The following is a 23,993-nucleotide window of genomic DNA, read 5'->3' on the forward strand; positions in this document are numbered from 1 at the left end:
ACATAATTATTTTGTAAGCATTCATCAATATGTTGATGAATAAAGCAACATGCCGTAGCTTGTTCTTTTTCAGAACAAGTGTTGTTTTCATTTATGGTTTCAAGAATGCCCATTGATTTAAGATGCATTTTTACTTTTATAACCCATGGCATGTAGTTGTTTCCAGTTGATTCTAAAGGAGTAAATTTAAGCTTTTCCAGATTCGACATTTTCTATTATCAAAAATTAAAACAAACATCATGATAAATTAGAGTCAATTTATATTCATAAGTATATAAACATTAAACATAAATTTAATATAACATAAATGATAAGTAGGTGACAGTGTCGACCATGTGTAAGCAATCATAAATAAATGTTATATAACAAAAATATAAATATTAGTAAACATAAATGAAAATTTGGCGACAGTGTCGACCATATATTTTTTCAGGTGGTATAACCGACCTATATCATTCTGGTGGTATAACCGACCATATATCATTTTGGTGGTATAACCGACCATATATCATTTTGGTGGTATAACCGACCATATATCATTTTGGTGGTATAACCGACCATATATCATTTTGGTGGTATAACCGACCATATATCATTTTGGTGGCAGAGCCAACCATATTTAGTATTAAGATTATCGTGCTGATAACGTGTTATAATTCAGTAGGCTTATAACTACCTTTAGTGGTTTGATTCTTGATGTTATAATTCAGTAGGCTTATAACTACCTTTAGTGGTTTGATTCTTGATGTTATAATTCAGTAGGCTTATAACTACCTTTAGTGATTTGATTCTTGATTTAGAATACTAATAATGAAGTGTAAGAACAAAGATGATAATTGAGAGAAAGAAAGAAACACTTTGTAAGTGTGAGAAATGGTGCAAGTTTAATGCTTGCATTCATGAGTATTTATAGCCTAAAATCTCAATATAAAAATACATACTTTGTGTACCAAAATTGACTATATGTATACACCAAAATTGACTATCCATATCTATATTATTATTATTATTATAACACCTACATTATTTTGATATTTTCACTCGTCCACTTTTTGTTCCATTCTTTTTCACTATAAAAACTCGTGAACGCGTACATTTTTTCACGTGTATGTAACTCTCGTACGCTAACAGTAAATTAGGGGATTCTGCAGCTGCCAAAAATATAGGGTTCTTCTCAAAGCTAAACGTAATCAATCGATCGAGGCAAACAATGGCTCAAATTCGTGACATTGAGTTTCATATTTACAACTCAATGACTAAACAGAAGGAAAAGTTCACTCCAATTGTTCCCGGAAAAGTCTCGATGTATGTCTGTGGCGTTACCTCTTATGATTACAGTCACATCGGTCACGCTCGTGCTTACGTGGCTTTTGATATCCTCTTTCGGTATATATATATATATATCCGTATCTGTATCTATCGTTATCTGTATCTATCGTTTTTATAGTTATTGAGTCAATGTGCGTTATATTTCAGATTTTATTTCACTGTTAATTTTAGGTAAATTGCAATTGTAATTTGTTATCTGAATTATGTAATTGAGTGTAATTGGAGCTCCTTTGGTTCATAAAAGATGTAGTTAGGGCTTCTGTACACTGAATGTAGGAGTTTTATATTTATGGTTTCACAGTTATCATCTGAGAATTCTAGGGTTTTGTATGTAGAGAATCAAGACATTGTTGATTTGATTATGCATGTAGACAAATATTGGTTGATGATTTGGAATTCATAGTATTGAAATTGTACAGGTCTTATTATATGGTTTGATGATGACCTGGAGAAAATGGGTTTAGCAGAGGGATGGCATCGTGTCGGGTTTGGGCCGGGTTTAGGTAATCCCAGACCTGAACCTGATTAGAAAAAACCTTTCTCAAACCCGGACCCAAACCTGTCGGGTCCCCATTTAGTTACTAACTAGCGTGGAAACGATTTTCCCTACGGGTATTCGGGTCCCCATTTACTTACGAACTATTGGATAATGGGCTATTCCATGGGTATTCGTGTCTTTTTTTCCGGTAAACGGGACGGGTAATCGGATATACGGGCCGGGTATATGGAATCGGGTCTTTTTTCGGGTATATGGAATCGGGTCTTTTTTCGGGTATACGGGCCGGGTAATCGGGTTTGTGTCTAAAACCATAATATTTCTTTGGAAATTTAGTTTGCAACTGCGTTATTATCTTTACTAACCTTTCTTTGAAATACTCTGAACGACGGTTTAACTATTTGCATCTTTAGGTACTTGAAATACTTGGGCTATGAAGTTAAATATGTGCGGAACTTTACTGACGTGGATGATAAGGTAAAATGTTCAAAGCTTATCTTGCCTTCGATACTCTGATTAACTTATGATGAATTGTCTTTGACCTTTCGGTTTTTCAGTTGTTTATCTTTGCTTATGATTCTTATTTTTGTGTTTCTATCTGTATCTGTTGATACACGATTATAATTTTTGCTATTATGTTATTGCTGGACATCAATTAGCGTTCTTAGTTTCACAGTTTAAACCTGTCATGGGGGTTCACAGTTATATTTATACCCATGTAAAATGAATGACTGGAGTATGTGAAAGATAATTATTAATTATATTTTGCATCATTTTTGGAGTCAAACTTAAGTGTGCATTAGTATGTATACACATATCTTTTTTATTTTTTTTTATTATTGTTATTCTCATCTTTTTAGATATTTTCTTGCCAGCTGAACATGGTTATATAGTTAAAGACATTGCTCAGATACTGTTATTTGTTTAGAATGTAGTTGCATTGTTAGTCCCCTATGAAGAGTATTTGTATCTAAAACATATTAGATATAATAAGGGAATGTTTTAGTTAATCTAGCTATTACTACTAACTTGTTTGGTTTTTAATTAAATATTTATGATGTAATTATTTATGTTTCCTAAAAGAGAATTATTTCATTGTCATTTGATATTCACTCTTTATTTCTATTGTAACATAAAATAGATTTCTGTTATTTATTTTTTATCTCAACGCAATTCCGGCGTAGAATTTTGACTTGTTCATATGCAGATTATCAAAAGAGCGAAAGAGCTTAAGGAGGACCCCTTATCTTTGAGTCGCCGGTTTTGCCAAGAGTTTCTGGTTGATATGGCTGATCTTCAGTGCTTGCTACCCGATGAGCAACCACGTGTTTCAGATCACATGGATCAAATAAAAGATATGATAGCAAAGGTGTTTGATTTTGCATGTTCTTTCTCCGATTGTAACATGAATCGTACACGTACACATTCTCACACACTCAAACTAGATGTCGATTTTCATTGTGTTTTTCGTGTGTTCTGTGCAGATAATTAGCAATGATTGTGCATATGCTGTTGATGGCGATGTCTATTTTTCTGTTGATAATTTTCCCAACTATGGGCGGCTCTCAGGAAGAAAGCTTGAAGACAATCGAGCTGGTGAGCGGATAGCTATTGATTCAAGGAAGCGCAATCCTGCTGACTTTGCCTTGTGGAAGGTGTGTTGTCTTTTGAACTTTTTTTTATAAATATATACAGTTAAAGATATAAAACAGTTGGCGTTGGTTTTTGGTCAATATTTGTTCAGCTGATATGAGGAAATTTTCTTTGGGGGTCTGGTTGGTCAAGTCGACCAACAAACAGTTTTATTTATTTATTTTATACATGTATAATATGAATAACTAAATATGATTGATAAACTATGTTATTATTACAGTAATATACATTTTTTTAACGGAACTGGTTTCGGAGGTTGTAATATTTTGTGCATTACAAATACACTTTCGGTGACTTTCATCCCATTCTTCAAATTCCTTATCTTAGTCATTTGAGATTAAACATGACCAACGTTATCGTGTTTATAGGTGAATGGTTTGAAGTTGTCACTTGTATCAAAATGTAATCGTCATAAATGTTTTTCTTACATATATCTTGTTCAGGCTGCTAAACCAGGGGAGATCAGTTGGGACAGTCCGTGGGGCCCGGGAAGACCAGGCTGGCACATCGAGTGCAGTGCAATGAGTGCAACTTACTTAACAGAAAAATTCGATATACATGGTGGTGGCATGGATTTAATCTTTCCACATCATGAAAACGAGATTGCTCAAAGTTGTGCTGCTTGCCCAAATAGCAATATAACTTACTGGATGCACAATGGTTTTGTCACTACAAATGACGAAAAAATGTCAAAATCAGCTGGAAACTTTTTCACTATTCGTAACGTATGTATAATGTATACTTCATTACACCTGTCATTGATGATTTTAATGGTGTATTAGTTATAAATATTCTTGAACTTGTTTAGGTTACTGAAAAGTATCACCCACTTGCATTGAGACATTGCTTGATTGGTACACATTATCGATCCCCGGTTAATTATTCAATTGCTCAAATCGAGATCTCTTCAGATTCTGTCTTTTACATTTATCAGGTAAAGAAGTTTTATTAATATCTAATTTGACTATGGAGATATATATATTCATTGTGTTGACTTATTTTTGGTTGGTAGACTCTAGAAGATTGTAAGAGTGCTATTTCACAGTTTCAAGACGAAATCGAAAAGGAAACTGGTGGTGGCAAGAAACTTGTTTCGACCAAAGATGCGCAAAAATGCATCAAGAATCTGAGAAGTCAACTTGAAGAGAAATTATCTGATGACTTGCACACGCCTACTATTTTGAAAGGCGTTCTACACGATGCATTAAGATTGATGAACACAATTTTGACCACGCTCAAGGTCAGAAAGTTGATTTTTCTAGTAATTCTACTTTCCTAGAGGTGGCGTAACTTTTGGGCGGGGCAGGTTATGTAACGAGTCCATACAAGGTTGAAAAAGACACAAGACAAGTCGTTCAGGACCTTGAAAGGTCAGGTTGGTTGATACTTGATATGGGGTCGAGACGGACGTTGACCAACGTTGACTTTTATGTAAAAATATATTGAATATAAATGTTTTAAACATAAATATTTTAAAAATAAATATTTTAAAAATAAATGATTTACAAATAAGATGATGTGGTGTTTGTTTGAATACTATAATAATATATAGGTTCTTTAGACGTAATGTTTTTCTATAATTACTGTGTATTTATTAATTTATCTTTAAGGTATAGTATGTAAGTCGGTGTTTTTGCCTAGCTAATTTTTAAATGGGTTTGAGATTTTCATTTACACCAGAATAAGGTCAGACATAAAAGTTGACCTTTGACCAACATTGACCCTACTTTTCCCAACTTTGACCTCACTTTTTAGCGTTGACTGACTAATTAGACATTTTCGGGCGAAACGGGACGGGCTAGTCACCAAAACTGCCACCACGGCCACCGCAACGGCTGCTGCAACCGTTGTTTGCAACCATGGGTCCTATACTTCTTTCTACAACTCAAAACACATTAGCTCTGGCCAGTTGACCTTAAACACTTTCTTTGGAAATGTACAGTAACTTTTTGTACAGAACAAAAGCTGTTTTATATTAGTAAGAATTTAGATTGGCCCTTTCCGTTTTCTGCATACATCATACACATTCAACAACTTTTGTTTCCCTTTCCGTTATATTATTTTACTAATTTGACTCATCAGAGATAAAAGATAGCCCTCATATATATATAAAAAAAAACTGATACTTGAACTGCTTTCATGCTCATAATTGACCAATATATTAAGTAAATGGATTGAAATGTACATCTTCTTGATGTCTGTATCTGTGTATCATGCTTTCACTGTTTTGCAGAAGAAACTTCAAAAACCACAGAAGCTTTCAAACATTCAGTCGCTCGTTGAATTAGAGAACGAAGTGAGGGATGTGTTGGATGTTTTAGGGCTACTATCCAGTTCAACATATACGGAGGTAACTGTAAAAGTTGTTCTGTTTTTAATGTTGAATGCATTGTAAAACTTGGTGTTTGTCATGCTGTGCAGGTTTTGAATCAACTAAAAGCGAAAGCATTAATAAGAGCGGGCTTAACTGAAGATGATATAATGCAACTTATAAATAAGAGGGTGGATTACAGGAAGAATAAAGAGTTTGATAAAGGTGATGAGATTAGGAAGGTTTTGAGTGACAAGGGGATTGCTCTGATGGATGTTGGTAAGGACACTATATGGCAGCCATGTGTGCGGGTTGAAGAAGAAAAGGAAGTTGCAGCCATATCATCAGATGGTCATCTGCAGGGCCCGCCAACCACCACTTCAGCGGATTTAAAATCTTGATTTTGCCTTTTTGAGATGGCTAACTTGTATGTGTGAACTAAAGACCATGTGGTAAGAGCTAGTGATACTTGTGTTTCAACTTGAATATAGGTTGCTAGCCTTGTTGGGTTGTGTGTGGCACTGGCAACCCCATTAACTGCGCAATGGTGATTTTGACCTTTTCCTTTAATATAAAAACACAAATTGGATTTTTTGATAATCACAGATATTTACAGTATTGAAATCTTGTTTTATTTGATCTTTTTGACACCTACCTAAATTCATTAAACGCTATCCTTCTTCAATGTCTACGTTCACTAAAACTGAAGTGGACTTTTGGCCAAGGGCGTGTTCGGACTATCTATAGCTGGACGCTGGCTTGATCATGCTCGATCATTTCTCAATGCTTTCAGTTTCTTCAATGGCCTTTCGTTCAATTGGATGTGTCTATTTTAAATACGGTTAAGCTCGATCGTTGTTTCAATCTTTAGTCTGGGCTTGTAATTTGGTACAATATAGTCCCTTTAGCTAAAGGTGGTATTATATGTTTAATCCATGTGCATTTGTTCAAGTCTATAAGATTTAATCGGTAGAGTGTTTAAGCATAGGTTCGTTGTTGCGTAATATCTTCTTCAAAGTCTTTCCATACGAGTGTGCTTCACATCTAATTTGCATGATCTTGTGTAAGCAAATATGATAAGATTCTCAAGTTAATGGCTGGGAAGTTTTGTCGTTTTAAAGCTACTACGTGCCTTAAAATCGGAGCTCAATTTATAATTAGACTATAGATAGATAGATGGCCATAAAATAATAACCTATACTTTTTAAACCACCAAGTTAATAGTCAACGGGGTCCGAGCATAATGTCGGAGACCATTTATCCGTTCATATCCACACACATGTTAGAGGAAACACGTCAACCCGAACCTGGAACACGGGATTCTTTTACGGAGGAGGTAAAACCTCTAGTCAGACTTAAACCCGGGACACATGATTCTTTTTCGAGTACCACATATACCACTCAGCCAAAGGCTCAGTGGTAATAATAGCCTAATATTGGTTGTTAGCTCTTGTTTAGGTTTTAGAATGTTTAGATTGAGCTCTCAAGTTTGATCCGTTGTTTTGTTTTGGGGCTTCATTTCATTGATGAAACGTTCCCAATTGTTATATATGAGTTCTTTTTTGTCTGAAAAAAAATAATAGCCTTATAGTCGATACAATTAGAGATTGACCAGCCGTATATTAAGAAACAAAATGCACGCACGTTTCACTGAAAAAGCACTTTTCAAACCCGAATCTAAGATGAACCAAAGGAACAACATTACATAGTAGACTATACTTGAATTTAAAGAAAAGGCACTTCTAATTTCAATGAACCATAACACTCAAACCCATGTTGGCATACCTAATTAAGTAATTAACGAATCATCTGCCATCATTTTAAACTTGAAAGCTCCTTCCACATGTCCCTAAGGTTCTCTTAAATCAGGAAGCGATCCAATTTGTTGCTACCGCCGATCGCTAACTCTTATGAATATCTTTCCCACCAGCAGGACTTCCAAAAGACAATTATTATCGATGAACACAGAGAATAACTCAGCCCTTTTACCTACACAAGAACAACTAAACCTTTCGAAAGACACCCGAACTGCATTAAAATCACCACATAGCACTCAAGTCGCATCCTTGTATTTCTATCAAATCATCCAAAGATATCCACGTTTTGATTTTATTTGGCTTATTGAATTTAGACCATGTTTAACCATCTTTGGACAAGTTATAGGTTATAATTACATAATAATTACGCAATAATTATAATATACAGTATAGGAAAATTAATTAAATTATTATTACGGAGTATTATATTATTATATATATACTAAAGTAAGACCTAAATTGAATATATCGACTTTGACTTTTTTAGACAATGTTGATCCAAAAGACTTAACCCTTTAATTTTCATGATTATGTGGGGTGTATATACTCACATTTATTAACTCGTTGAAGAAGCTTTTCCAATATCCTGTGATCGCTAAAAAGAAATCATTCTGGACCACTTGATTCAGATTGAAAACGGTATAGTCCCAAAACAATAACATACAACCCGACATGCTCTTTACAAATTCTCAACATAACCAAAATCTGACTATCCCCAAAGTAAGTCAACCCGCTGATCCCAACTACTTGGCATTTTGTTTCTTGAAATGCAACGATATTGGAACTTTCTTTTGTGCATAATTTTTTTGAAACCAACCCACCTTTCCATTTGTACCGAATCTCCGAAAATTAAAAGAAAGAATTTTCATGATAAAAGAAGACTTATGAACAGAAGGAGAAAACGTCAAAACGCAAGCCAAAACTATTGATGCTCTTCCCAACGCGCCAATTTGCTTACTGAATTCCTATGCATCTATAGAGCTTAGTGTTGGAGAGTAACGTGTGTATTATTTTTGCATATCCCAAACGTACATAGACCTTGACTATTTATAGACTAAACCCTATTAATGACTAATGGACCAAGCCCAAATACTAGAAATACATGGGCTAACATATAACAAGTCTAACATCCCCCCGCAGTTGGAGCGGGAGTACTCCGGACGCTCAAACTGGATCGGAATTCGTCAAATAGTGCAAACGGGAGGCCTTTGGTGAAGATGTCGGAAAACTGATATCTGGACGAGACATGCAAAACCCGAACCTGTCCCTGAGCGACCAGGTCGCGAACAAAGTGAATTTTGATCTCAATATGTTTGGTCCGCTGATGTTGAACCGGGTTAGAGGAGAGATAAACAGAGCTAACATTATCACAGTAGACCAAAGTAGCCGAGATAAGAGGACAGTTGTGATGACCCGGGAAATTTCCGACCAAATTTAAACTTTATCTTTAAATAATTTCGACACGATAAGCAAAGTCTGTAATGCTGAGTCTCGAAAACTTTGGAACAGATTACATAAATGCATTTACCCTTTGTCTATCTCCGACGATTCACGAACAATTGTTGTAAATAAAAATGTATATATAAAAAAAGTATATATGTAAATAAGTATTACATTATAAACTAAATTACTATTATTATGTGATTTAGTATTAGGAAAGATAATTTAAGATAATTTCAAACTTTATATTTAAAAACATAATTATATATATATATATATATATATATATATATATATATATATATATATATATATATATATATATATATATATATATATATATATATATATATATGAATTCTATATATGATTATTGGCTATATGGATATTATAATGTATTGGAAGATATAAATATTAAATATATTGTAAATACCAAAATATAAAATATATGATATAACTATAAAATATTATAACGAGTAATATAAATATACTAAATTGAAAAAATAAAAATATAGTTGTTGTAGTAACATTAAGATTATTAATATTACTTTTATTATTATCAATATTAGTATTATTAGTATTATTATAAGTCGTATAATTGTTATTAATAAAATTATTGTTATACGATTCATAGTAAAAGTCATCATTATCATTAGTAACAATAATGTTAGTATTATTATTATATATGTATTACAACTAATTATAATATTAAGTAAATTATTATAATATATATATTTATTAATAAGATTAGTTAAAATCTATAAAGATAAATATATAAATACAAGAAATATACAGATATAAGAAAATACAGATATACGAATATGGATACACAAATGCAGATGTATGTATATAGACATATTTAAACGAATTTATTTCATAGAAAAATCAATTTTTTTAATTGCTTCTGAGTTCTATTATTGCTTGAGAGGAAGATACAGCTATGTACGCATATATAAATCAGATAAAGGTGTAATTATTAACCTGTAGTATCAAATTAAGTCATGAATCTGTTTTAAATCAACATCAGGTATATTTTCTTGTCTGCTTAATATCAAAAGTTGATCTCAATTATCTATACCAAACAAAAGTCGAGTATGTCATATGTACTACCCAAATAATTCGATTAAACTCAATATATCTACTGCTATCTGTTACTGCAAATCAGAAAAACAAAACCAAGAAATTATAAAATCAAACGGGTACCTCTGTTCTTACATTTTCTTGATGTATTTTGATTTTTAACGAATTTTCGAAATGTAAAAATGCAATCTTGTTAGTTTGATTTTACTTAAACTATCTGAAAGTTTTTGGTTGATAATTTCTCAAATTGATTACGAATTTTGAGAGTCAAACTTTTAATCTAAAAAGTCAACCATTTCGTTCATCGCTAAATCTGAAATCCTTTCGATGTTTTTAGTTAAATTGATCATTGAGGAAGATTATATGAACAATTTGAAGGGTAGTTCGTGTTGTAACAATTTTCCAAAACGTTCTAAAAATCATAATCATTATTTTTTTCTTCTTCTTAAAACCGTAACACCCAGCAGCAGCAGAAACTTCGATTCATTTTTTTTTGTTGTTTCAGCTAAATTAATCACCACTATTAACTTCTGTATTAATTTTAAATCCTAAAATATAATGGTTTGACTTGTTGAGGGATTTGTTTGGGTCTTAATCGAATTGAGGCTTGAAGAAGAAGAAGTTGTTTAAGAAAAACGGGTTATATATTTTCGGAGGGGGAATTAAAACAGAAAAGGGAAGATAGAGCAGACGGTTTGAGTGTTATGTTGATGAACAGGAGGTCTTGGGTTCAATCCCGGGTCAGGACATATTTTTTTAAACAGGTTTGATGAGGTAGTTTCAATAACAAAAATATGAATTATTATGATTATTATTATTATGATTATGATTATTATTATTATTATTATTATTATTATTATTATTATTATTATTATTATTATTATTATTATTATTATTATTATTATTATTATTATTATTATTATTATTATTATTATTATTATTATTATTATTATTATCATCATTAGTAATTGTTATTATGAATATTATTATTATTAGTACATCTATTGTTATTAGTATTATTATTATTATTATTATCATGAAGTATTAAGATTATCATTATTATTAGTATCCTTATTATTAAGTATTATGAATATTAGCTAATACTATTATTATTACTAATGTATGTATCAATTACCATTTATTATTATTATTATTATCATAACCTTAGTGACAATTATGATTATTATTATTTTTATTGTTATTACAAATATTATTATCATTATTAATAAGATTTCTAAATTTTTTTATTTATTATTGTTATTATTATTAGTTTTAGAATTATTATTATTGCTATTTATCAACTATTATTATTATTATTATTATTACAAGTATAGGAATTAAAATCATTATTAATATAGTTATTACTGGTATTATTATCATTAACATAACTAATATTATTATTATTATCATTATGGTTAATATTATTATTATTAGTTATTATTATTATTATGATAATTGTTATTACTCCTAATATATAGAAGTATCATTAATCAAATTAAGAATATTACCATTATCGTTATTATTAGTATAAGAATTATAATTACAATTAGGATTATTATTTAGTGTTATTATTAATGTTATAATTATTATTATCATTATCATTATAAGTATGAATATATACATAATAAGGAGTACTACTGACATATAGTTACTAAAATCAATATCTTAAATATCATTAACACTAAAATTATTATCTTCACAAGCATTATTATTAATATCATTATTATTATCATTAATAGAGTCATTATTAACATAAGTATATTATAAATGTTATTATCATTTTTTTTTACTAATATTAACTTAGTATAATTAGAACTACGGTTTTAATAAACAAATGAAATATATATACATAAACATATTTAACACATACAACATATGAAAGTATTTTTTTTACATATATATAAAATAAATATAGGAAATCTAAATATATTATTAATCTAAAAAAATAATATCATTAATAAATTATATATATATATATATATATATATAAACTTATTCGACTACGATTGTGTGTATTAATATATATACACAAATGTTATAGGTTCGTGAATCCGAGGCCAACCCTGCGTTGTTCAATATAGTCATATGTATTTTTACTACAAAATACATTAGGTGAGTTTTCATTACTCCCTTTTTATATATATTTTTGGGACTGAGAATACATGCGCTGCTTTTATAAATGTTTTACGATATAGACACAAGTAATCAAAACTACATTCTATGGTTGAATTATCAAAGTCGAATATGCCCCTTTTTATTAAGTCTGGTAATCTAAGAATTAGGGAACAGACACCCTAATTGACGCGAATCCTAAAGATAGATCTATCGGGCCCAACAAGCCCCATCCAAAGTACCGGATGCTTTAGTACTTCGAAATTTATATCATGTCCGAAGGAGGATCCCAGAATGATGGGGATATTCTTATATGCATATTGTGAATGTCGGTTACCAGGTGTTCAATCCATATGAATGATATTTTTGTCTCTATGCATGGGACGTATGTTTATGAGAAATGGAAATATGAAATCTTGTGGTCTATTAAAATTATGAAATGATTATTTATGTTAAACTAATGAACTCACCAACCTTTTGGTTGACACTTTAAAGCATGTTTATTCTCAAGTACGAAAGAAATCTTTCGCTGTGCATTTGCTCATCTTAGAGATATTACTTGGAGTCATTCATGACATATTTCAAAAGACGTTGCATTCGAGTCGTTGAGTTCATCAAGATTATTATTAAGTCAATTATAGTAAGATATATTACGAAATGGTATGCATGTTGTCAACTTTCGATGTAATGAAAGATTGTCTTTTCAAAAACGAATGCAATGTTTGTAAAATGTATCATATAGAGGTCAAGTACCTCGCGATGTAATCAACTGTTGTGAATCGTTTATAATCGGTATGGACTTCGTCCGGATGGATTAGGACGGGTCTCTACAGTTGGTATCAGAGCGGTGGTCTTAGCGAACCAGGTCTGCATTAGTGTGTATAACTGATAAGTCGTTAGGATGCATTAGTGAGTCTGGACTTCGACCATGTCTGCATGTCAAAAGTTTTCCTTATCATTTTTGTCGGAAATCATCTGCTTATTATCCTTAGTAAATTACCTGCTCATTATTCTTAGTCTAGACACATCTTATTGTATTGACTGCATAAATAGTGTATAGACAAAATTCATATCTTAGCGTATCTGCTAATTCATATCTTAGCGTATCTGTTATTGTTATCTTTGCCAGACAGCTTCCGTAGATTCTTCCGTAACTTATGAGATTTTAGTATTATATATGCATATGTAAATTATGTATTGCAGGATACTAATCTACATCCTATAATCTATTTCTTATCGAAAATCTTTCATCTGATCGTACGAGATGAATCCCTCAACTAGTTCGAGTCCCTCAGATTTCGATAGCTATTCCGATAGTTATTCCGACAGCTATGCCGACATGGATTTTCACTCGAACTCCGAAAGTAGTTTAACCAGAATGGATCAACCAATTAGCCATCATCGATTCTGGAAGAATTAGGGATGAGTCCGTAGTTGACTTAAATCGATGGAGACGAGAAGAAGGCGATCCTTTCCACCCACCAACCTGCACTCTTGGCGAAGAACTTGAAGCACTTACCGGCGAAACCATTCGAAACACTATTATCACACTCATTTTCCAAATATCTCGCCATGACTATATTCTATCTAAAATTCTAAACCTTATTCATCCGTTTGTTCTAACTGGCAATCATCCCGGTGTAATAGAAGAAGTCAACGAGCTTCGCACCCGAGTTGTAGCCTTGAAAAATATGGTGCAAAACGTACCAGCTTCAGCAACATCACCGACACCAACAGTACCATCAGTAACAGCACCCGTACCATCAACAATCCAAGCCTCAACATCTCATTCTGTACCTCAAGTATAATCATCGTTCTACGTATCATTCTACATCAATTATCTTCGTTCGGCATGAAGATTATGTAACCTCTAATGTTTAGAGATTATATATTCTTGTCCTAGCGATAAATTAAATGAGTTTAATATCACATTAACTCATTAAATCCATGATTATTTCTGAAGAAAATATATATGTATATATATTTTCATAAAGATTATAATTAAAAATTCTTTTGTACAAACTGTTAATGGTGAAAATATTTTAACGGGTAGGTAATACCCGAGGAATATTTAGATTTCACATTAATAAGTTACATTGTACGTTCTTCGAATCTGATTCAACAGTCATTTACTATCATACTTACATCTACAGATATATGTATCCGTTCACCGTAGAATAACCATTTTCATTTAATTTCATATTTGGATTTTGACCTATCAGAATCCAACAAGTGGCATAATGAAGAAAACATTTGACAAAAAAAAATTTGTTAGAAACAAACAAATTAACTATGAGAAAAATTTTGTTAAGAATTCACGCTAACAAAAAAATCCTAGCTAACTGTTAATTCCTTATTACATTTTAATTATCGCAATTTATTTTATCGCAATTTAATTCTCGCAATTTTATTTATTGTCATTTAATTTCTGTTATTTACTTTACGCACTTTATTTCTCGTCATTTAATTCCTGCTATTTATTTTACGCACTTTAAATATCGGGACACGTATACAAGGTTTTGACATATCATATCGACGCATCTATATATATTATTTGGAATAACCATAGACACTCTATATGCAGTAATGCAGGAGTTAGCTATACAGGGTTGAGGTTGATTCTACAATAATATATATAGTTTGAGTTGTGATCGAGTCTGAGACATGTACACGGGTCACGATACGTATTAATTAATTCGAAAATAATATAATAAACTATATATGAATTATTGAACTGTTAACTGTAGACTATCGACTGTGGACTAATGACATTGGACAATTAAAATGAATTAAAATATTAATTATAACATATGAAACTAAACAATTCTTCAAGTTTGCCACTTGATTTCATCTTAAACTTCATTTGTATCTTGACAATTACAATCTGCGTTCAAAACCTTTCACGACTCTTGAAAATACCTCAATCGAGAGGATGAACCAACCGCACTTCATCTACGAAAGGAAGAACTTATGCATATAGTTATGCATCTGAAAAACTCTCGGAAACTGAATAAACGTTTAACACGTAGTTGTGCTAATTCCCTAGTGTTATTATTACCCAAAATAATTTGATAATTCCTTTCAAGGTAGCAAATTTTGTCACAGCTCCAGCAAGACAACTTCGACTTTTCGTTCGAAACAACCTTATTATAACTTTGATATATATGCGTGCTTTTTTATTGTTACCAGGGAACTTTTCATATTCCACCATGTTACCATCAGCGTTTAATCATCTAAAAACACAATTCTCTTGAAACCACTTCGGAATGATAACCGATGACTCAGATATTGTAGCATTAAATACAGAGGAAACAGAAAAATTATAGATGATCTAAACAGTCAAAAGTTTAATGATAAAGAAGAGAGTGTTGGGAACGCTCGATAGAAAATTTGGTACTGAAAAACAGAGTGCGCAAATCATGAAGGAGACCAAGGCCAAATACCAGAACCATACCATATATTCAAAGAATCTAGGTAATTCTGGATCCGATGAAATCTTCAACGAATATCTTTCTCTGTACTTACGTTAAAATCTTGCGGAAAATCTTTCTTCATCAACCATCGAACTTAGAAATCCCAAAATATCATCAAAAATATCTTCGATATTTCTGAGGATATTTTTATAACTCTTCTTATCTGAAATTAGTTATCTCTTCGTGCTATCCGTATTACATCATAAAGGAAACTATTTTAGTTTCTTAATTTCTTTAAAATTCGAGTTTAAATTATGAATGATTTCTGGAGTAGTGTTGGAAATTGATGCATGAGTTAGTATAATATAATGACACTTGATCAACGTGATTATATTACAGTAAGTCATGCTGAGTTTCTAATGGAACGTGATGATTCACAGAATATACCGTCATCATGTGCCATTTACACGACTCTTGCATTCTACTCAATCTCCAAACATATTAAGAACATACCTTCTTGTTAGTTCTATCTTTTCGGATATTCTGGTAATTTACCAAATCAAGATCATGCCATTACAATTTCCTTCTTAGAACATTAGCTATGTTCATTTCAAAATCCATACCTACGAATTCTGGACCATTATTCGCTTGACTTAAAGTCGGGAAGAGGAGACAGAAGTATGGAACCCTTGAATATAAAAGAAAATATAAAGCTCGACAACAACACATAAATTACAAACCGTGCATATCAATACGTATTGCCACGTAAAGGCACGGGAGAATTAAAAACACTATAACCCCAAGGTAATGGTAGAAGAAAGTAACTTCCTCCGATGGTAGATGAAAAAAAAAAAGAAGAATGACAGATATAAAAGTTAAGAATATATCAAGGATCAGAACGGGATAGAGCATATTGACGAATGTCTTAAAGTACGAATTGAGGAGAAAGAATAAAAGGTGTGAGTTGTGGAAAATAAAGAAACGAAGGGGGTAGATTTATAGTAAAATATCCGACAAAGCAATCAAAACAGATGATCGCATTTAAAGCGGATCCTATTTTCCTTAATTTCCGAAGAATCAAATCTTATATAGATTTCGAAGATTTTCTTTAAATCCCTTGAATTTCGGAATTCAACCAAGACAACGTCAAAAGTTAAAACGAAACTTCATTTATTCATTTCACTCTTTTGTGATAGCTTCATTCGTGCTCTTCGAATAATCGAATTATTTTATCTGTATTATTCAATAATGATAAAACTCTATTTATCAGATCATATTCGTCAGGAAAACATATTTATTGTTAGCCATGACTACCTCACTCAAATTTCGGGACGAAATTTCTTTAACGGGTAGGTACTGTGATGACCCGGGAAATTTTCGACCAAATTTAAACTTTATCTTTAAATAATTTCGACACGATAAGCAAAGTCTGTAATGCTGAGTCTCGAAAACTTTGGAACAGATTATATAAATGCATTTACCCTTTGTCTATCCCCGACGATTCACGAACAATTGTTGTAAATAAAAATGTATATATATAAAAAAAGTATATATGTAAATAAGTATTACATTATAAACTAAATTACTATTATTATGTGATTTAGTATTAGGAAAGATAATTTAAGATAATTTCAAACTTTATATTTAAAAACATAATTATACATATATATATATATATATATATATATATATATATATATATATATATATATATATATATATATATGTGAATTCTGTATATGATTATTGGCTATATGGATATTATAATGTATTGGAAGATATAAATATTAAATATATTGTAAATACCAAAATATAAAATATATGATATAACTATAAAATATTATAACGAGTAATATAAATATACTAAATTGAAAAAATAAAAATATAGTTGTTGTAGTAACATTAAGATTATTAATATTATTTTTATTATTATCAATATTAGTATTATTAGTATTATTATAAGTGGTATAATTGTTATTAACAAAATTATTGTTATACGATTCATAGTAAAAGTCATCATTATCATTAGTAACAATAATGTTAGTATTATTATTATATATGTATTACAACTAATTATAATATTAAGTAAATTATTATAATATATATATTTATTAATAAGATTAGTTAAAATCTATAAAGATAAATATATAAATACAAGAAATATACAGATATAAGAAAATACAGATATACGAATATGGATACACAAATGCAGATGTATGTATACAGACATATTTAAACGAATTTATTTCATAGAAAAATCAATTTTTTTAATTGCTTCTGAGTTCTATTATTGCTTGAGAGGAAGATACAGCTATGTACGCATATATAAATCAGATAAAGGTGTAATTATTAACCTGTAGTATCAAATTAAGTCAAGAATCTGTTTTAAATCAACATCAGGTATATTTTCTTGTCTGCTTAATATCAAAAGTTGATCTCAATTATCTATACCAAACAAAAGTCGAGTATGTCATATGTACTACCCAAATAATTCAATTAAACTCAATATATCTACTGCTATCTGTTACTGCAAATCAGAAAAACAAAACCAAGAAATTATAAAATCAAACGGGTACCTCTGTTCTTACATTTTCTTGATGTATTTTGATTTTTAACGAATTTTTGAAATGTAAAAATGCAATCTTGTTAGTTTGATTTTACTTAAACTATCTGAAAGTTTTTGGTTGATAATTTCTCAAATTGATTACGAATTTTGAGAGTCAAACTTTTAATCTAAAAAGTCAACCGTTTCGTTCATCGCTAAATCTGAAATCGTTTCGATGTTTTTAGTTAAATTGATCATTAAGGAAGATTATATGAACAATTTGAAGGGTATTTCGTGTTGTAACAATTTTCCAAAACATTCTAAAAATCATAATCATTATTTTTTTTTCTTAAAACCGTAACACCCAGCAGCAGCAGAAACTTCGATTCATTTATTTTTTTTGTTATTGTTTCAACTAAATTAATCACCACTATTAACTTCTGTATTAATTTTAAATCCTAAAATATAATGGTTTGACTTGTTGAGGGATTTGTTTGGGTCTTAATCGAATTGAGGCTTGAAGAAGAAGAAGTTGTTTAAGAAAAACGGGTTATATATTTTCGGAGGGGGAATTAAAACAGAAAAGGGAAGCTAGAGCAGACGGTTTGAGTGTTATGTTGATGAACAGGAGGTCTTGGGTTCAATCCCGGGTCAGGATATATTATTTTAAACAGGCTTGATGAGGTAGTTTCAATAACAAAAATATGAATTTTTATTATTATTATTATTATTATTATTATTATTATTATTATTATTATTATTATTATTATTATTATTATTATTATTATTATTATTATTATTATTATTATCATTAGTAATTGTTATTATGAATATTATTATTATTAGTACATCTATTGTTATTAGTATTATTATTATTATTATTATTATCATGAAGTATTAAGATTATCATTATTATTAGTATCCTTATTATTAAGTATTATGAATATTAGCTAATACTATTATTATTACTAATGTATGTATCAATTACCATTTATTATTATTATTATCATAACCTTAGTGACAATTATGATTATTATTATTTTTATTGTTATTGCAAATATTATTATCATTATTAATAAGATTTCTAAATTTTTTGTTTTTATTATTGTTATTATTATTAGTTTTAGAATTATTATTATTTCTATTTATCAACTATTATTATTAATACAAGTATAGGAATTAAAATCATTATTAATATAGTTATTACTAGTATTATTATCATTAACATAACTAATATTATTATTATCATTATGGTTAATATTATTATTATTAGTTATTATTATTATTATGATAATTGTTATTACTCCTAATATATAGAAGTATCATTAATCAAATTAAGAATATTACCATTATCGTTATTATTAGTATAAGAATTTTAATTACAATTAGGATTATTATTTAGTGTTATTATTAATGTTACAATTATTATTATCATTATCATTATAAGTATGAATATATACATAATAAGGAGTACTACTAACATATAATTACTAAAATCAATATCTTAAATAACATTAACACTAAAATTATTATCTTCACAAGCATTATTATTAATATCATTATTATTATCATTAATAGAGTCATTATTAACATAAGTATATTATAAATGTTATTATCATTTTTTTTTACTAATATTAACTTAGTATAATTAGAACTACGGTTTTAATAAACAAATGAAATATATATACATAAACATATTTAACACATACAACATATCAAAGTATTTTTTTTACATATATATAAAATAAATATATGAAATCTAAATATATTATTAATCTAAAAAAATAATATCATTAATAAGTTTATATATATATATATATATATATATATATATATATATATATATATATATATATATATATATATATATATATATATATAAACTTATTCGACTACGATTGTGTGTATTAATATATATATATACACAAATGTTATAGGTTCGTGAATCCGAGGCCAACCCTGCGTTGTTCAATATAGTCATATGTATTTTTACAACAAAATACATTAGGTGAGTTTTCATTACTCCCTTTTTATATATATTTTTGGGACTGAGAATACATGCGCTGCTTTTATAAATGTTTTACGATATAGACACAAGTAATCGAAACTACATTCTATGGTTGAATTATCGAAGTCGAATATGCCCCTTTTTATTAAGTCTGGTAATCTAAGAATTAGGGAACAGACACCCTAATTGACGCGAATCCTAAAGATAGATCTATCGGGCCCAACAAGCCCCATCCAAAGTACCGGATGCTTTAGTACTTCGAAATTTATATCATGTCTGAAGGAGGATCTCGGAATGATGGGGATATTCTTATATGCATATTGTGAATGTCGGTTACCAGGTGTTCAATCCATATGAATGATATTTTTGTCTCTATGCATGGGACGTATGTTTATGAGAAATGGAAATATGAAATCTTCTGGTCTATTAAAATTATGAAATGATTATTTATGTTAAACTAATGAACTCACCAACCTTTTGGTTGACACTTTAAAGCATGTTTATTCTTAGGTACGAAAGAAATCTTCCGCTGTGCATTTGCTCATCTTAGAGATATTACTTGGAGTCATTCATGACATATTTCAAAAGACGTTGCATTCGAGTCGTTGAGTTCATCAAGATTATTATTAAGTCAATTATAGTAAGATATATTACGAAATGGTATGCATGTTGTCAACTTTCGATGTAATGAAAGATTGTCTTTTCAAAAACGAATGCAATGTTTGTAAAATGTATCATATAGAGGTCAAGTACCTCACGATGTAATCAACTGTTGTGAATCGTTTATAATCAGTATGGACTTCGTCCGGATGGATTAGGACGGGTCTCTACAACAGTGAAGCTCACGCAGAAGATTACGGATCCAACAAGTCTCTGCAACAGCGTTAGCAACCCCATGGTATTATGCTTCGGCACTGGAGCGTGAGGGTGTTAGATGCCACTTAGATGACCATGAAAGAAGGTTGTTATCGAGAAAAACACAATAACCAGAAGTAGAGCGTCTGGTGGTGGGGCAACCAGCCCAGTCAGCATCAGAGTAAGCAACTAATGTAGTAGGAGTAGATGCATAAAGCTGTAGTCCAAGACCAGTGGTCCCCTGAATGTACTTAAGGATCCGTTTGAGAGCATGTAGGTGTTGCTCTTGAGGATCATGCATGAAGAGACAGATTTGCTGCACAGCGTAAGAGATGTCTTGGACGAGTAAATGTTAGGTACTGTAATGCTCCTGTAAGGCTCCGATAGAGAGTCGGATCCTTCACTTGAGGGCCATGAGTAGTAAGTTTGGCGCCCGGTTCAACCGGGGTCCTACAAGGATGACAGGTGGTCATATCAGCCCGCTCAATGATTTCTGTAGCATACTGTTTTTGTGACAAGAACAATCCAGAAGCAGTGCGAGTAGCGGAGATGCTGAGAAAGTAGTTCAATGGGCCCAAGTCAGTCATAGCAAATTCCTTAAGTAAGGAGGTAATGATCCGCTGAAGTAGACATGTAGAGGAAGTAGTCAACACAATATCATCAACATACAAAAGCAAGTAGGCAGTATCAGGTCCCTAGCGATAAATAAAAAGAGAAGTGTCACAACGGCTATGATGAAAACCAATCCGCTGAGCATATCCCGCGAACCGCTAAAACCGTACACGAAGAGCCTGTTTGAGGCCGTATAGAGATTTCTGCAGCAAGCAGACATGATCTGGCTACTGAGGATCCCGAAACCCAGGGGGCTGGTGCATATATACAGTCTCAAAAAGCTGACCGTGGAGAAAGGCGTTCTTGACATCTAGCTGATAAACGGGCCAGTTTCGAGAAACTGCCAAACTAAGAACAGTGCGAATCTTGGCCGGTTTGACAACCGGGCTAAAAGTCTCATCACAATCAATGCCAACCTGCTGGCTGCGACCGTTAGCAACGAGTCGAGCCTTATACCTGCTCAAATTACCATCTGCATTAAACTTGTGCTTAAACAACCACATAGAGCGAACTATGTTCGTGTCCGATGGGCGAGGCACAAGTCTCCAAGTACTGTTGTTAATTAAAGCATTATATTCATCAGTCATAGCTTGTTTCAGTTATGGTTGTTAAGGGCTTCATGGTAAGAGCGAGGAATGGGAGAAATGACAGAGGTGTGAAGGTTAAGACGTTGAACGTGTTTGGTGGTGCCAAGGCGGGTACGTGTGATCATGGGATGCGTGGATTGAGAAGTAGACGAAGTGGTAGCCTCAGTAGGAGGAGGCTGTGTCTCCGGGACGGGATTAGAATGATGAGAGTTGGTGGTAGCCTAAGTGGGAGGAGGCTGTGTCTCCCGGAAGGGATTAGAAGGAGGAGAAGCAGTGGTGGTAGCCTCAGTAGGAGGAGGCTGTGTCTCCGGTAAGGGATTAGAAGGAGGAGGAGCAGTGGTAGTAGCCTAAGTAGGAGGAGGCTGTGTCTCCGAGGGAGGATTAGGAGGAGTAGCTAGATGAAAAGATCTAGAAAAGAGATTTGGAGGAGGATCCAGGAAGTCGTAAGACGGAGGTTGAGTTGGTGTCATGGAACCGAACGGGAAGGACGTCTCATCAAAAGTGACATGACGAGATAAGATGATTGTGTTGGTGGTTAGGTCAAGACATCGATAACCCCGGTGATTAGAGGGATAACCGAGAAATATGCATGGGGTTGAGCGAGGAGCTAGTTTATTAGTGGTGTAAAGATGAGGATAACATAGACAACCGAAGACACGAAGGGTGGTGTAGTTAGATTTTTGTTTGTAGAGACGATAGTGTGGGACGTCGTTATTAATGGCAGAAGAAGGCAAGATATTGAGAAGGTAAGCGGCCATGTGAAGAGCTTTAACCCAGTAAGTGGGCAGAATATGAGCTTGAAAAAGAAGAGTGTGAATTAGATTGTTGATGGTGCGAAGCATGCGTTCAGACTTCCAGTTTTGCTGAGAAGTGTGTGGACACGAAAATCGAAATTGGATGCCATTAGTTTGCTGAAGTTGGTGGAAGGCGGTGTTATCGAATTCACCACCGTTATCACAATGGAACGCTTTTATTTCTTGTTTAAATTGAGTGCGTACAAAGGAGCGAAATTGTATGAATGTATTAAGTGCATCTGATTTATTGCGTAGCGGAAAAACCCATACATAATGCGAAAAATGATCGAGGAAAATAATATAATATTTTAAACCACTTAGACTAGAAACAGGAGAGGTCCATAAGTCTGAATGAATAATATCAAAAACAACATTAACATTTGAACTGGAAACAGAAAAAGGAAGTCGCACATGTTTGCCAAGCTGATAGGCATGGCAAAACACGGGGGACGTAGTTTTATTGCAAATAATATCTTTATTAGAAATAAGTCTTCGAAAAACGTCATGTCCGGGATGCCCAAGATGCTGGTGCCAAGTGGCCGGACTGGTGAGAAAAGCTTGCTGAAGAGAGTGGGAGATGGGTGGTGTAACAGGATAGAGATCACCTGCGCTATCACATCGGAGGAGGAGGTGGCGAGTTAAATAATCTTTCACAGAAAAGCCAAATTCATCAATTTCAATAGAAACTTTGTTATCACGGGTGAATTGGCGTACATATATAAGGTTTTTGACAATATTAGGGGTAACAAGGATATTGTTTAAATGGAGTGGGCGATGTATGTTAGGCAACAAGCTATGACCAGTATTGATGACTGGAATTGGATTCCCGTCACCAACAACAACAGATGGATACATGCAATAATTAAAAATAGTACTTAAATTATTAATGCTAGAAGTAAGATGAGAAGAAGCACATGTGTCCATAGTCCAATCTGCATCGC

At 31.7% G+C, this 23,993-nt stretch overlaps 2 protein-coding genes across 3 annotated transcripts; one reads left to right on the top strand and one right to left on the bottom strand.

Annotated features, from left to right (window-relative positions):
• Nucleotides 1-1,115: 1,115 nt before the first annotated feature.
• Nucleotides 1,116-6,389, top strand: LOC139896869 (cysteine--tRNA ligase 2, cytoplasmic-like). Of its 2 annotated transcripts, none has more exons than XM_071879515.1 (9): nucleotides 1,116-1,386; nucleotides 2,239-2,302; nucleotides 3,033-3,194; nucleotides 3,310-3,480; nucleotides 3,922-4,203; nucleotides 4,287-4,412; nucleotides 4,491-4,718; nucleotides 5,712-5,828; nucleotides 5,900-6,389. In XM_071879515.1, exons 1-9 carry the CDS (start codon nucleotides 1,211-1,213, stop codon nucleotides 6,188-6,190), a joined length of 1,617 nt encoding a protein of 538 aa, XP_071735616.1. In that variant the 5' UTR covers nucleotides 1,116-1,210; the 3' UTR covers nucleotides 6,191-6,389. The 2 variants fall into 2 exon arrangements, with proteins under 2 accessions (XP_071735616.1, XP_071735617.1); XM_071879516.1 differs by lacking the exon at nucleotides 1,116-1,386 and adding an exon at nucleotides 1,428-1,500.
• Nucleotides 6,390-21,105: 14,716 nt separating this feature from the next.
• Nucleotides 21,106-22,292, bottom strand: LOC139900441 (uncharacterized mitochondrial protein AtMg00810-like). The gene is made up of 4 exons (XM_071883213.1): nucleotides 22,288-22,292; nucleotides 21,941-22,127; nucleotides 21,464-21,754; nucleotides 21,106-21,375 (listed from the first exon to the last, which is right to left on the bottom strand). The coding sequence occupies exons 1-4, from the start codon at nucleotides 22,290-22,292 to the stop codon at nucleotides 21,106-21,108; spliced, it is 753 nt and encodes a 250-aa protein (XP_071739314.1).
• Nucleotides 22,293-23,993: the final 1,701 nt, after the last annotated feature.

This window comes from Rutidosis leptorrhynchoides, chromosome 3 (assembly GCF_046630445.1).
Source record: "Rutidosis leptorrhynchoides isolate AG116_Rl617_1_P2 chromosome 3, CSIRO_AGI_Rlap_v1, whole genome shotgun sequence".
Lineage (NCBI taxonomy): Eukaryota > Viridiplantae > Streptophyta > Magnoliopsida > Asterales > Asteraceae > Rutidosis > Rutidosis leptorrhynchoides.

Excerpts from the sequence above, each read along its gene's own strand:
- LOC139896869 (XM_071879515.1), top strand. The coding sequence starts at position 1,211 with ATGGCTCAAATTCGTGACATTGAGTTTCATATTTACAACTCAATGACT. Across the intron at positions 1,387-2,238 it reads GCTTTTGATATCCTCTTTCG|GTACTTGAAATACTTGGGCT; the intron begins GTATATATATAT and ends TTGCATCTTTAG. Across the intron at positions 2,303-3,032 it reads TTACTGACGTGGATGATAAG|ATTATCAAAAGAGCGAAAGA; the intron begins GTAAAATGTTCA and ends GTTCATATGCAG.
- LOC139900441 (XM_071883213.1), bottom strand. Across the intron at positions 21,755-21,940 it reads ACGGTCAGCTTTTTGAGACT|GGACCTGATACTGCCTACTT; the intron begins GTATATATGCAC and ends ATTTATCGCTAG. Across the intron at positions 21,376-21,463 it reads TTACTACTCATGGCCCTCAA|CAAATCTGTCTCTTCATGCA; the intron begins GTGAAGGATCCG and ends TACGCTGTGCAG.